This window comes from Thalia democratica, chromosome 5 (genome assembly GCF_965202585.1).
Source record: "Thalia democratica chromosome 5, ktThaDemo2.hap1.1, whole genome shotgun sequence".
NCBI lineage: Eukaryota > Metazoa > Chordata > Thaliacea > Salpida > Salpidae > Thalia > Thalia democratica.
Window position 1 is genome coordinate 4,314,909 of NC_139169.1, and position 15,113 is coordinate 4,330,021.

General features: G+C 24.8%; 1 protein-coding gene across 1 annotated transcript; it reads right to left on the bottom strand.

The window, feature by feature from the left end:
• Positions 1-1,551: 1,551 nt before the first annotated feature.
• On the bottom strand, positions 1,552-12,016 carry LOC145835644 (kelch-like protein 23). Its single transcript, XM_082943323.1, has 3 exons — positions 11,416-12,016; positions 4,494-4,676; positions 1,552-1,679 (listed from the first exon to the last, which is right to left on the bottom strand). Exons 1-3 carry the CDS (start codon positions 12,014-12,016, stop codon positions 1,552-1,554), a joined length of 912 nt encoding a protein of 303 aa, XP_082799449.1.
• Positions 12,017-15,113: the final 3,097 nt, after the last annotated feature.

Sequence of the window (15,113 nt, forward strand, 5' to 3'; positions counted from 1 at the left end):
TTTTGAAGTTAAAACAACTTATTTCTTTGAATTAAACTTATTGTATATCTACTTTTTAACTACTACCACTTTTTTCTAAATTTCCTATTGTACAGGCTACACTTTAGCTGGGATTTAGATTTTTTTCTGCTTGTCACTTAGCCTTAAAACATTGCGGCTTTTTGCTGCATTTATTTTGTAAATGGTACGATCTCGTTTAAGCAAACTATTAGTTTGCTTTTGTTTTGTTTCATAAGTTTAGTTTAAACCAGGGGTCGGCAAGTAGTTGGTGCCCGTGGGCTAAATTTCAAGTTTAAAGATCTTCGCGGGCCGTAGTTTTAGTTTTAGTGACGTCTAAATAATCGTTTGGTTTTAGTGTTAGTAACAGTTTTAGTTTTATTATATTCAGTTAATTAGTTTACTTGCTTTTAGCTAACCATAAAATACCTATTTAAATTATCAATATTTGTTGAAATCAAATTTACATTGACTAATATAACTAAGTCTTAATATTTATGTACTATCTTAAACAGTCAATGAGTTTAACTTATAAAATAACTCTCTATAATAACCAAGCTTTCATAAATTTATGGGTCACTTTTATACATTTTTTATTTTGTTATCAACCACTTTTCATATTTAAAAATACATTAACCGATAAAAATGACTTTTGCATTTTTATTAGTTTGCAATATTTATAAAAATCAGTAAATAGTTAACTAAAAAAAATACCTTTTTGTAATGTAAGAATCTAAAACAATTTTTTAATACGATTAATGTTCGAATAGCTTATTATTAATATTTAGTGTTTTACATGATTGTCACTTTTATAACAAAAATATTTGAGTTGTATCAAACCATGCTAAGTTTTCTAAAAGCTGAAAAGCTAAAAACTTGCTCTTAATCAAGCTTAAATACCGGACTAAAACATCATCATTATTAAAAAGTACATATTATGTAAATAGCCTCGAAAAATTACAATAAATAAACTTCACTAAAGTCATAAAACCTATTGTGAGAATTCAAAGATTTACTCAAAGTACTTAACATAAAAGTTTCACACACATCTGAGTTTTTAAAAATATCTTAAACATGTTACACCTTGTCTGAATTATAAAACTTTTAAATTAGCCTGTTTGCTTGGAAACCCTGTTTAAAATAAAGCTCACAAAACAGAGAAATAATAAAGTTTATCTAGAGTGAATGAAATATATACAGTAAAAAAGTATTGTTATAAGTCAGCTTGTATGACAGTTAAGTTTCTTAAATACTTATAACGAATATACAAAAATTTATCAAGCCATTAATGAGGTATAAAAACTTATTTTTTACGCAGCATTATAGCAGTTCATTATCTGAAAAAACAAGTTGTATTTAAAAAGAGTAAATGTGTAATACAAGACGAGCTCAAAGAATTAAAAAACGTTAGTTAGGAGTAGTGTTGTACCAGACTCACTATCCGGGTCCGGATCCGGCCAGATATTGCCATTTTTGTCAGATATCCCGACCCGACCGGATCTTGATATGAAACTGATAGATGTTAATATTTTGTCCTGTTCAAATTCCACCAGTTTAAAACTTCATCCTATCAGTTTCTGCATTCAAGTTTTTTTTTTTAGCAAAAAAGCCCTTTATATCTGCTTCGATTTCTTCATTAATAGAATCATGTTGCTCGTCCTCCTGAGTAGCTGTGTTTAATTCTGTTTAAAATAAATGTAAGTTGAAAAATTTTTCGGATCACAATTTAGAGAGTCATGTGGTTTTGGTCTCTAGGGGCAATATAGGAAAATAACCACCTTGATTATCCTCGAAACAGACGATAATAATAACCTATTAAAGTTTGATTTTAGCTTTTCTCAAATCAATAAATTATAAAATCAATAGAAAAGTCTTATCTGCCAGAAACTTTGAATTTTAAATTTATTATTTTTACTTTAATCCTATTGGATGTATGTACCTGTGTGTTTACAACAAATGATTGAATTAACTAAACTTTAAATAGTCTGTTTCGCTTGAATATAACTTTATATATACATATTGGGAACGGGTCAGAAAAGCACGAGTGACACTTTAGCACGGAGTGACACTTTAGCACGATGTGACATTTTAGCACGGTGTGACTTTTTATCACAGAGTGACACTTTAGCACAGATTGTCACTTTAGCACGACGTCAATTTAGCACGGAGTGTCATTTTAGCGCAGAATTTATTTTGCATTTTTTTTTTCATTGCTTAAATCATATTATGCACTGTATTGTTAAAAATCTGAAAACAAACTATTCAACATGTAAAGTTAATTTAACAAGCTTTTAATTATTTACAAGTTTAAGCTTTACTTAAAACTAAAAAAAAGGTAATTGAAAAACTTTATTAACTTGTTTTACTTTTTTATTTTAGACTAAAACATTTTGATGCTTTTACTTTAGGTTTTCGACATAAAATTGTTTTAATGACAGAAGCAATAAATACAACCTCAAAGATTATTAAAACGTTCTTTTAATACTTTAATTAGTTCTGATAAGACTAAACTTTAAGCGTAAGTTTTAAATAAAAAGTGAGAAATATAAAAATCAATAAACTTTCTTATTTCATTTTAAGCCCATAGTAAAAACTTTATTCATAATTTTTTTAAGATGATAATTTTAATAGTGTTAAAACTAATTTTCAGAATTTTTTGTTTGTTAAGACAATTGTTTTAGATAATTAAACATTATTCAAATAAACTTTTTAAAAAAATTAAAATTATTACGTGCAAAAATGTCACTCTGTGCAAAAGTGACGCCGGGCTAAAGTGTCACTCTTAGCAAAAGTGTCACCCCGTGCTTAAGTGACGCTGTGCTTTTCTGAAACCTACCCATACTGATTATTTAAAACACAACAACCTGTGTATATAAAACTGAAAGAAAGTTAATGCGGTAAACAAAATTTTTCAAAACTAACTGTAGCCGAACACTTTTTAAAATTAAGACCCGTCCGGATCTGATTCGGATCTTTTTTCAAAAGTTAAGATTTGGCAGGATAAGGATCTTAAATCCTGTAGATAAGTAATTTTAGGGAAGAACTAATGTATTTTATATTTAAAAACTTTTATTAGTAAAATATGTGATGTCAAAACCGTGTAAGTATTTTTATTAAAACACTAAAAGATATATTTGATAATCATGGAAAATTTCGCTCTTTATGGCAAAAAATACAGAACAACAAAAGCTGTTAAGTAAGCTATAAATTAGAGAATATATTAGAGTTAAATTTAAGTTATCATATAAATATTGCTTAAAATACGATAGAACAAAAGTTGTTACTTTTACTTTTTAGCTCCCAAGAAAAAAATTAAACTAGTATTCTTAAATCCTTCTACTGACATAATTAAACAATTTTTTCCTTTACTTACTAAGTTTCTTATCTATGTAAATTTTTCTAATTAAGTATTTAGGTCGGGATTTCTAAAAATTTTTAAACTAGCTTTTAAGCTAATATATAGAAAGAATATATATAAAACATAGAGACTTTTAAAACTGTTTATCACTTTACTAACTATCTTTTTTTTATTTAAGTATTTTTTTCTAGGAAATGATTAACAAAACGTATAAAATTTAAATTGTAACTTTTTTTCTGACAGATTATTTTTTTTGCAATACTAAACTTTACAACTTACAGGTTTGCTACTATTTTGTAGCAAAAATTGGGCTTAGTGAGTATAAGTTCACATAAAAAGACTTCGAAATTAGAAACTACATTTAAATAAAAATCTTTAATTTTATTTTAATATATAAATCTAAAAAAAGAAAATTTGAAAATACGGCCATTTTTGGCATAAAATGTTTGGCTTTATCTAATTGAACTTATAATTTATTGGATACTAACGTTTAAATTTTTATTATGTCTAAAACTATTAATTAATATAATTTCAAAGTATATTGATATTTTTATAAAGTAGTTAAGCAACCTGTTAACTTGGTGTTTAAGTTTCAAATTTAAATATTCATGAACAGTTAAAATTTTAAACAACGTTAAATAAAAACACTTAGTTGTTATCTAGAATGAAAAAAATAAAGAAATCGACGCTCAAAAACTTCAATTTTAAGATAAAAAAAAATACTTATAATGGATATCAAAATTCTAATACTAACTAAATAAATTTTTTTTTACATATGTTAACTATTAGTAAATAATTGTTTTGAAACTCGTAAGTTAAAATATTATTTATTGTAAGTTGTTTGATTTAATTTAAGAAAGATTTTTTCAAAACTTTTACTCAATCAATTTGCCCAAGTCAACACATGAATAATCTTGAAATTCTTCAAATTTAAGAGAATGGGATTTTGACCAACTGTTGGTATTTATATAGTAAAAACAGTAAAATTTTTCGTTAATCATAATAATACTGTCTCGATTAAAATTGAAGCAATAAATATTACTTGACCATAACGTATTAGAACTGCATTTAATAAAAGTAAAACTGTTTGATATCGAATCATAAATTTCTGATGTTTTTGAAAAAATATAGTCAATACCTATTCCTCTTATAACAAACAATTTATTTCTGTTTGTAAGAACTCCAGCTTTGAATCTTCCAGTTTGCAAATTTGGAAGATATGACCATCTGTCAAGGTAATGGTCATATGACTCCACAGTTTTTAAGACTTCATCAGAATAAGGATTTTTACCTCCTAATACGATGCATTGACCTTGTAAAACTACACATGAAGAGTAACATTTTTTAACATACATAGCCTATATCTGATCCCAACAATCTTTAAAAGGATCATACACCCAATTGTAGTAGTTATCATTTTGAAAAAAGTAAATTTTATTCATAAAAGAACAAACAGAACCTCCAAAGGCAAAAGATCCTACCCGAGTAGCTATAGAAGCCCATTTTTTAGTTTTTCTACAGTAAACTTCAAAAGAGTACATACCTCTAAGGTCAGAATCTAGGCCACCATTACATATATTTTTGAACCAATTACAGCACTTGGACACTTATTTCTTTGTACTAACATTTTACTTGTTTTGCTATACTTCAGTTCATATGATTTTCTAAACTCACATACTATACCATTTTGTATCAAATCATCGTAAGAAAACTTTCCTCCGATAAACATTACTTTTTTGGTTTCAAATTCACAACAGTAAAATCGATTTTGAAACTGTAAGTTTGCTGCTTTGTCTTTAAAATTAGTTTTATTTTTGATGGCGTTGTCAACAATACTTTTACACTCAAGACAGTCTTTGCAAAGACTATTACTTTTTATGATGTCTGTCAATATTTCAGTAGTAAGCAAAGGTAGCCTTATTAATTTTAGGAAAGTTTTCATGTGTTTACATCTTTCATTTCTATTGTAATTTATCCAATCGACTGCTGCATTAAAAAGTTCCAGCTCTGAACTTATTTGCAGTTCTTCACAAGACAATATATCAATTAAATCTTCGTAATTTACTTTGTAAAATGTTGAAATGTCTTCATTTAAAATATACTGTTGCAGTAAAAAATTGCATAAAAACTTATTCAAACTTTTCAACTCATATAGTTTTGTTAGTTTATAAGAGAAAAAGTAGTTTTTCATAGTTAAATTATCATATATGTATTGGTTTATTCTTTTCTTTGCCTTTTCACATCCTTAATAACTTGCTGCTTCCAAAATTGAAGTTAACTTTTCTTCTTTTATTTGTACTTCGCCTATAAAACATTAAACTTAACATAAAAATCAACTTTATGATGATCTTAAATTGTTTATAAAAAATAAGCAAATGCTTTAAGTATAAAACCAAAATACATTTATAAATTTAGACTTACCTTTAGTTGCTATTTTAAGTAAAGTTTTAAAATCAGCTTTAGATAAATTAGTAATAGTAATTACATTTTTATTGTTATTAAGCTGTTTTAGTTTACTTTTAGTTTTCAAGTAAGCAAAACTATCAATAAGCTTATCTAGGTTTTCATCAGTTTTATAACTTCCTGATTCAAATAAAATTGTAACTGAGTTTTCTTTGAATCTTTCTTTTCTTTTTTTTAAATGTTTTCTTTTATTTTATTATCAACTTTGTCCCATTGATAAACGGTTTCAAGCATAGAAGAAAACTGTTTTTTCATATGTCTATTCTGTGTTGAAATATTTCAACGACCTGTAAATAAAAGATGTCGTTATCTGATAGTTTTTTGCAAGCTATTAATAAATAGCAAAACTGTTTTAAATTACTACATGAGTGTTTAATTAGTTAAAATCTTAGACTATTTAGAAGTCAAAAAGCGATTTTTTTTAACTTCTTTATCTTATAGACATTCAAGATAGAACATTAAGCTATACTAAAATTATATTAAAAATTATGCATGAAAGTTCGACAATAAGCTTATAACTTTTAGTTATCTTAATAACATTGCTTGCTTTTTTTTTTCTTGCTTAAAGACTAATTGATGATTTGTATTTAACTAATATTTGAATTGTTATTTAAAAAATATAAGGAATATTTTAACAATACCAAGAATATTTTTGCACAAAACTTATTATGTTCTAAGTTAAAAAATAAGTTAAGTTACTAATTTTCTTAACAACTTTTCATTGACAAATTTTATTTTATAACTATTCATTTATATTTTTATCAAATAATCCATTTTAAAAACAAAAACATGAACCAGTAATTAAAACTAATACTTAATTAATAGTAAATTTTTAAGGCAAAAGTTTTATATGTGTGTAGTACTATGTACTCAAAAAACTATAAAATTAAAATTCTTTTTGATTCTAGCAGTATCCACTCACATCATGAATATATATATATATGTATATTAAGACAATTTGTACGACTATAGTGTATTTTTGGACCACACTAAATACCATGATTAATTTTAAGCTTAACTTAAAACTAAATTATACTTAAAGGTAATCTATACTACTTTCAAAAAATAGGCATGATTTTTGGTGAGTATGGTTCATATTCAGAACATATCAAACATTAAAGAATAAAAAAACATAATATTTTAGAAAATACTTTAAATGAGGACAAAACTTAACACAAAACTTAAATTTCACAGGAACTATTACAACAATGTATAATTAAATTAGGAACTAATTATTTTGAACAAAAATAAAAAAAAATAGCTCTAAGTAACACACATTATTTTAAAAAGAACTTCACAGAATAAAATATAATAACAAATAAGTTCAGTACCGGAACCCCATTTGAAGCGTCTTGACTAGAATATCACTACATTCACAATTTGCCTGATACAAATACTATCTTTTAAAATTCTAACTATCTTTAAATCAACTTGTCCATTGGTTGACTGATTTTATTATACTTGATGTTCAACTATATGGAACAGCAGTAAAACTGGTAAAACTTTCTATTCCTGACATTTTCAAAGAGAATCTCACTCTATTCTCCCTCTTCCTTTTTGCTTAAAGAAATTCTGATCTGACTTTGTTTTTTATTATATGCTTTTAGAATGTATTTTCTGTTGTCAAACTGTGTAACTTTATCTAGTTCTCTAAAAAAAACTATTATAAAATTAATTTTTTTTGAAAACTTTTTTAAAGCTTCATGTTTGAAAAAAATATGGTTCTTAAAATATTCCCTAAGTTTTTGCAAAATATTTTGTCGGAAAATTTTTTAATAACTAGGCAAAAAATAAGACCAACGTTATAATGGAAGCAACTTTTTAAACTAAAACTATCACTCCATCGTCATGCCTACGCAAACTCCTACAATACAAATTTCTGAAAATTGCAGCATATTACTGGTCTTTGCTGTTTTATTTACTAAGTAGTGCTGTGATTTTATATAATTCTATCAAGATTCAAGAGTCTTAGGTTAATTTAACATAACTTACTGTGACTTAAAATTAGTCACCATTTTTTGTAACTTAAGTGTACTTCTTCTAGACTATTTTGTCATATCTTTTTCAACCTTGTGTACTAAAAGTTTGTTAGTTTTATTTTGATATTACGGGTAAAAAGTTTGTCTGTTCTATTTTGACTTGGTAGATTTAAATGTTTCTGTTCTACTTTGGCTTTGTGGGTTTAAAACTTGTTAATTCTATTTTGACTTTGTAGACTTACCATGAACAATACCATTTGCTGTTTACATTTTATCTCCCTATGGTTTTTTTATTCATATGACCTTTTATTGCCTGATGTTTTTTCTACCCCCCTATGTTTTTTATTATAAACCCTTAACGGCTTTAAAAGGGCATTTAGTAAATGTGAGTCTGGCTTCTTTAAAAATAAATGCAAGCTCTACTGTAAAATTTCTCTGAATCTACTGAAAATTAAAATTCGTCACTAAATGAAATGTCAGAAAAATAAGAACGTCAGATAAAAATATGATAAATACTGCCTTGAAAATAAAAAGTTACGTATAAAAGTATAAATTCTTTGGGTTAAATAATATCTTGGTCTTATTCAACTGTTACTTACAAAACTGCTCATTCTAAACTTTTAGGACGCAATGTAGTTTCATAATGTACTGTACAACCACACTAAAAACTATAACTAAATTTAAACTTGACTTAAAATAAATGATGCTTAAATAGGCTATATTTTGTAATATTTAAAAACACTAGGCAGGATATATTTTATATTAAAAAGCCAATCAAACATAAAAAATTAAGAATTCCATTCTTTAGAAAAATTTTTATAGTGTACAAAACTTTTCTACAAGAAATAAATCTACCAGAAAATATACTATACCAATCTATATTTAAATTAAGAATTAACTGCCATGAATTCAAGTCAAAAAATTTATTCTATGTTATAAACATAATTAAAAAAAAAAACTTTACAATATACAAAATAATAACAAATAGTTCAGTTCTTGAACTACATCTAGAATGTCTTGACTAGAACACTGTGGTTTGTTTATATAGCTATCTCTTATAAATGTAAACTTTTTTAGACCAACTTGTTTTCCGGTTAAATGATTTTATAACATTTAATATTCAACTAAATGGAACAGCAGTGAAACTGGTATACCATTACAAGGTCAGTTTTGCCAGGAGACACATTTTCACAAAAACATTTTCAACAAACAAACTTTTAAACTGATGACTATTTTGCACAAGGGTCAAAAACGATAGAAGAAAATGATACTTATTAACAAAATAGTAAGTAATAAAAGTTCAAACTATTTTTATAATATATTTTTTCTAATGTTTGTTAAATCTGTCCTTATTAAGTAAATTAACTTAAGAATTTAGACCAAAATAAATGAAAAACTTTTTAAACTATTAAATTCACTCTAACTTTTAGAGTCAAGCTTCTGATTGAGTTTAGTAGTTGCTGTGTTGTTTGACAACAAATATTTTAAAAAAAATTTTTTTTTTTATAAAAACTTCAAAATGGCTTTTCAAATTATGGTATTTAAAAATAAAATACAGATATAGAATCATTAATTGAAGTTTTATGTGTTTTTATAAGCAAAGTGAAATCTTTTTTATTAAGTTTTGAGAAAAAAAAAAATTGTTGAAAAACTAGCTTAAGCTCATTTTTAATTATTTTACAATCTAAACCTATCTAAATAATAATGTTTAGCATTTTATAAACTCATAAGAATTCCAAAATATCTAAATATTAAAATAAAAAAAATTAAACAAGAAAATATTATTGCCACGTCATAAAACTAGTACAAGATTTAAAATTAAAGATATTGTTTTTTATTTCATAGTTTCAACCTAAGCAAAATAAATTATAAATATTAATTTCAAAACTTTAAACTAGCCTGAGCATGGTTTAAATATACTTAGTTTTTCTAAAAATTTCAGAATAACCGAGTTACCTGAGTTGGAAACATTTTAAATTTAAAAATCCATAAGACATAAACAGGGTTGCAACTAATTAAACCTGATTAAGTTTAAATTGATAAATGGAAAGAAACCAATGCTAAACTTAAATTACATAAGCTAAATTATTAAAAGTTTTATACAAAATCAATTTGAATTCAAATTGTAAACATTGTTTATAATTAAGTAGAATTAAGAAGTAAAACTTAACTGGAGATTAAACTGTGATGTAGCCTGAGATAGCCTAGATTATATTAAAATCTTTAAGTTTAAGTAAAGTAAGAACACTCGAATTGAATTTTTATCTTACAAATAAATCATAGAAAAGTTATGAATATAGTGTTTTAAAATTAAAATAGCTAAATATTCCTGTAAAATTAAACTAATGATGTCAAAGATTTTAATAGTTTATCCCTTATTCTAGTAACTTTATTTTAGAAACAGAATGAGAAGGGTATAAATATAAAAATTGATAGAACAGCAAACTAAATAAGTTTTTAAAATTTAGCAAGTAAAACGTTGTTTTAGTCAATAAAACTAATTTTAAAATGTACTTAAAATTATATTACTTTAGTAAGTATTGAAATTCGTAAAAACCAGAATTGTCTAAATGATTATAGTTCTATTAACTAAAGCAATTAAAACGAACTGTTTTACAAATATAGTTTTGACTTTTGTGATAGTTTAAAATAGAATAAAACTGAATAAATGCGCAAGTATATACTTTTTTTCATCAAAAAAATTACATAATTAAAATAATAAGTTTGACAAGACATTCAAGTAAAACTTGTAATAAATAAAATTAAAACAACTGAGTTTCAATTTACTAATTATAACAAGCAAATAAATTTTTAGTTTATATTTTTTTTTTTGGTAAGATAACTTATTATTTAGCTATACTACTTTGCTCCATATAAACTTTAATGTAACAAAATTTTAATTCATTAGACACAATGATCATAACAAAAAATATGTTTTTATCGTTTTAACCTAACAATCAAAGAAAATAAAATATTTATAAATAACTTTACATAATAATTGTGTAAGCATTACAACTTGGTTCTCAATTTTTAAGTTTAATACTACGACAGTTAAAATTTTAAACTACGGTAAATAAAAACACTTAATTGATTTATAAAAGTTTATTTAATAATATAAATAAATCGAAGCTTGTAAATGTAGCGCTTTGGAGCTGGTGTATTAGTATTGAAAACTCTAAGATTTAAAATATTAGAAAAAACTTAGTATGTAAAAAAAACAGTCAATACAAAATAAATCAATACAAAAATTTTTAATTTTGTAAATGATGATAACTTTTTTATTTAAACTTCTTAGTAATATTAACTTGAAAGATATATTAAAAATAGTAAATTAGAAAGATTCTTAGATATTATTCACTAAAAACTTTCACTTTATTAGTGTGCCCAACTCAACACAACAATAAGAATAAGTTCTATTTTTAAGAACATGTTCATCAGACCAACTGTTGGTATTTATATTGTATATGTAATAGCGGCTACCGAAAACTACAATAACGGTGTTATTATATGAGTGTGTACAAAATAAATTAATTGACCATGGTATTTCAGAAATACTTGCAATAAAAGTAAACTTTTGTGATATCGAGTCATAAACTTCAGCTGTTTTAATTGACTCACTTTTGAGATCAGTTCCTTTAATAACAAACAGTTTGTTTCCTTTAGTAACAACACCTGGATTACGCCTAGCAATTTGCATATCTGAAAGAAATGACCATTTGTCAAGGTAATGGTCATATGACTCAACACTTTTCAAGATTTTACCAGAAAAATTTTGACCTCCTAAGACAACGCATTGACCTTGGAAAACTACGCAAGAACAGTGAAATCTTATAACATTTATGTTTGATATTTTCATCCAATTATCTTTAAATGGATCATAAACCCAATTATAGTAGCCAAAACCTCCAAAAAAGTAAATTTTATTCATAAAAGAACAAACACAATCAAAATCGTCGTTTAAATCTGGTAGAGGAGTTGTTAAAGTCCATGTATTTGATTTTCTACAGTAAAATTCAACAGCGTTTAGATTTTCTCCCTTAGAATCTAACCCACCGAAACAGTATACTTTTGAACCAATTACAGCAGCTTTGCAGTAACTTCTTTGAACTAGCATTTTACTTGTTTCAATAAATTCCGTGGCCATTTGTTTGTCAAATTCGTATTCTATACCAGTTTGCACTAAATCGTAGCTGTTAGAAAACTTCCCTCCGATAAACATTATTTTTTTTGTTTCAAATTTACAACTGAAAAAGCGATTTTGAAACTGTAAATTTGCTGCTTTGTCTCTACAATTACTTTTACTTTTGATAGCGTTATTAACAATTCTTCTGCACTTAAGACAGTCTTTGCAAAGCTTATTACATTTTATGATGTCTGTTAATATTTCAGTGGTCAGCAAAGGTAGCCTTATTAACTTTAAAAAACTTTTTATGTGTTTACTCCGTTCAATTATTTTGTAATTTATCCAATCGACTGCTGCATTGAAAAGTTCCAACTCTGAACTTATTTGAAGTTCTTCACAAGATAGTATAACAAATAAATCTTCATATCTTAGTTTGTATAATGTTGAAATGTCTTCATTTAATATATACTGTTGCAGTAAAAAATTTAATAAAAATTTCTTCAAACTTTTCAACGTATATAGTTTTGTTAGCTTGTAATAGAAAAAGTAGTTTTTCATAGTTAAATTATCATATACGTATTGATTTATTCTTTTCTTTGCCTTTTCACATCCTAAATAATTTTCTGTTTCCAAAATTGAAATTAAGTTTTCTTCTTTTATTTCTTCTATACCTATAAAGTATTAAACGTAATATTTATAACAACTTAATGATGATCTTAAGATTTTTAAAAAAACATAAGCGTAAGCTTTAAGTATAAAATCCAAATATATTTTAAATTAAGACTTACCGTTAGTTTCAAGGTTAAGTAAAGTTTTAAAGTCAGCTTTAGATAAATTAGTAAGAGTAAGAACATTTTTATTGTTTTTAAGCTGTTTCAGATTACTTTTAATTTTCAAGTAAGCAAAACTATCAACAAGCTTATCTAAGCTTTCATCAGTTTTATAACTTTCTGAATCAAATAAAATTACAACTGATTTCTCTTTTGATTTTTTCAGTTCTTTTTCTATAGTGTTTTCTTCAATATCATTATCATTATTATTGTCCCATTGATAAACGGAATTAAGCATAGAAGAAAGCTGTTTTCCCATATGTTTATATTGTGTTGTATTATTAAAACTACCTGTATAATTAAGATGCATTATCTGATAGTTTTTTCACATTGTAGTCTAAATAGCAAAACTGTTTCAAAATTCAATTGAAATTTTTTAAATATAATTTTTGAATACTATAAACATTTTAAGTTTAAATTAAAAACTTTTTATAAATTTTATAGCTTTTTTAAAACTTTTTTTAACACTTTTTTGTCTGCAGGCTTTTATTTTTATAAATTTAGAAGTTATCATTATTGTATAGCTAAAACAATAATAAAAAACTTATGCTTTTAATTCTTTCTAAACAATATTGCTTGTTCTATTCCAGCAAACTAATCTATTATTTGTTTTTAACTTATATCTAGACTGTTATTTGAAATATAAAAACGAAATTTGCAAATTTTTTTGTTTGCATTATAAAGATATTAATTAGTAATTTAATAATATACTATTTAAAAAACAAAAAAAGACCAAAATGTTTGATCTTAGGACCCGGTGCACGAAAATTTTTGGTCATCGAGTCGCACATCTTATAAATACAATTAAAGGTCTTGTCCAGGACAAATATACATACAATAGATAAAGGACAATAATATGTATAATCAATATCTAAGCAATTTTATTTTTTAATATAAATATTTTTTGTTACTAATATATTATATTTTTAAAAGTTATCTATTTGATAGACAACAATATGAATAAATTATTAAACTTAATAGTTGATGAAAAGTAAAATAGTAAAACAAAGTTTTTGTATATCATACGTATAGTGCTATATATTCAAAAATTAAACTTTCTTCTGACTCTATATCATGTATACACACAAATATTACTAATCAAAAAGTTTTAATCAGTAGAAATCATCGAGATAAATTAGAGCCTGTTTTAGTATTAAATTTTACTTTGTCCTGAATAGTATTTCTCATTTAATTTTTTTGTCTGTGTTGTTGTTTCTAATATTCAAAACTTTATTTAGAATTTAATAATAACAAAACAGATTAAAACATAAACAGAAAATACTATTCAAGACAAAACTAAAATTAGATACTAAATTCGGCAGCAGACTTTACAAATTAGAAAATATCAAAACTGGTAAATCAGTCAAGACCAAAACACTAAAAAAGAAAGCGAAAGAAAACATATGCATTCATTACAAAAATACTTTTTAAACAAGGTTAAACTATTTTTTATCAATTCAAAACTAAGTTAAGCCACTAAATTGAGCAGTTTAAACCATTTTTCCATACAGCCTTTTCAAACTTCAAAACATGCACAAATTCTAAAACCAACAACAAAACTAAAATCAGCATATTTAAAAATTACATTTTTATGCACAAAATACTTATATAATTATTACTTTATAATACTTATAAGGTTTTTAAACTCTTATATTTTGTTAAACCATTTTAATAAACTTTAGCTTGATTTAAAAATGTTTTGAATAATATGTAAAATACAAAACGGTCATATATATCTTTTTTTTTATATAACCAAATAGATAAACATAATTAAAACAAAACATACGTTTCATAAAGCTGAAAGTTTCAATCTTCAGCTAGTAAGTTTTGAAATAAATACCATTTTTTCAAAAAAATGCTATTTCTTCAAACAAAATTGCTAAAGATTAAAACATTTAGCTTTACGTATGTTCTGTTTTTTTACAGCTACTTTTCTAAATAGTTTATCTAAACAACCCTTAAGTGGGCTCTTTGGAAAGTTTTTAAATTTCTTTTGTAAACCAATTTTATTAATTTTTATGGAAACTGATCAGTTTTGCTCAAAGATACTTTTGCACAAAGACACTTTTAAATCAATGACAATTTTGCAATTGATGAAAAAAATATGATATTCAATAACAAAATAATTAGTAATAAAATAACTTCTGACCAAAAGATAAGGTATAGGGGTATCAGGGACAGTAAAAAACGAATTAGTAATAGAAAGAAGAAGATGAAAAAGTTACAGACAAAGGGTAAGGGTAGCTTAGGGGTAATAGTGATATTAGAAAAAAAGTATAGTTAAGAAAAAATAATGAATAAAGAAAAAAAAAATAATAATCAAGGCTATAGATTAGGTGTAACAGTGATTGTAAAAATTAAGA

Bases quoted from the DNA above. Each gene is read 5' to 3' on its own strand.
- LOC145835644 (XM_082943323.1), bottom strand. From the start codon at position 12,016: ATGTTTATCGGAGGGAAGTTTTCTAACAGCTACGATTTAGTGCAAACT. The intron at 4,677-11,415 runs GTGAGTCAATTA...CTTCATGTGTAG, and splicing joins TAAAGGAACTGATCTCAAAA to TTTTACAAGGTCAATGCATC. The intron at 1,680-4,493 runs GTATTGACTATA...TATTTTAAACAG, and splicing joins GTTTGTTATAAGAGGAATAG to AATTAAACACAGCTACTCAG.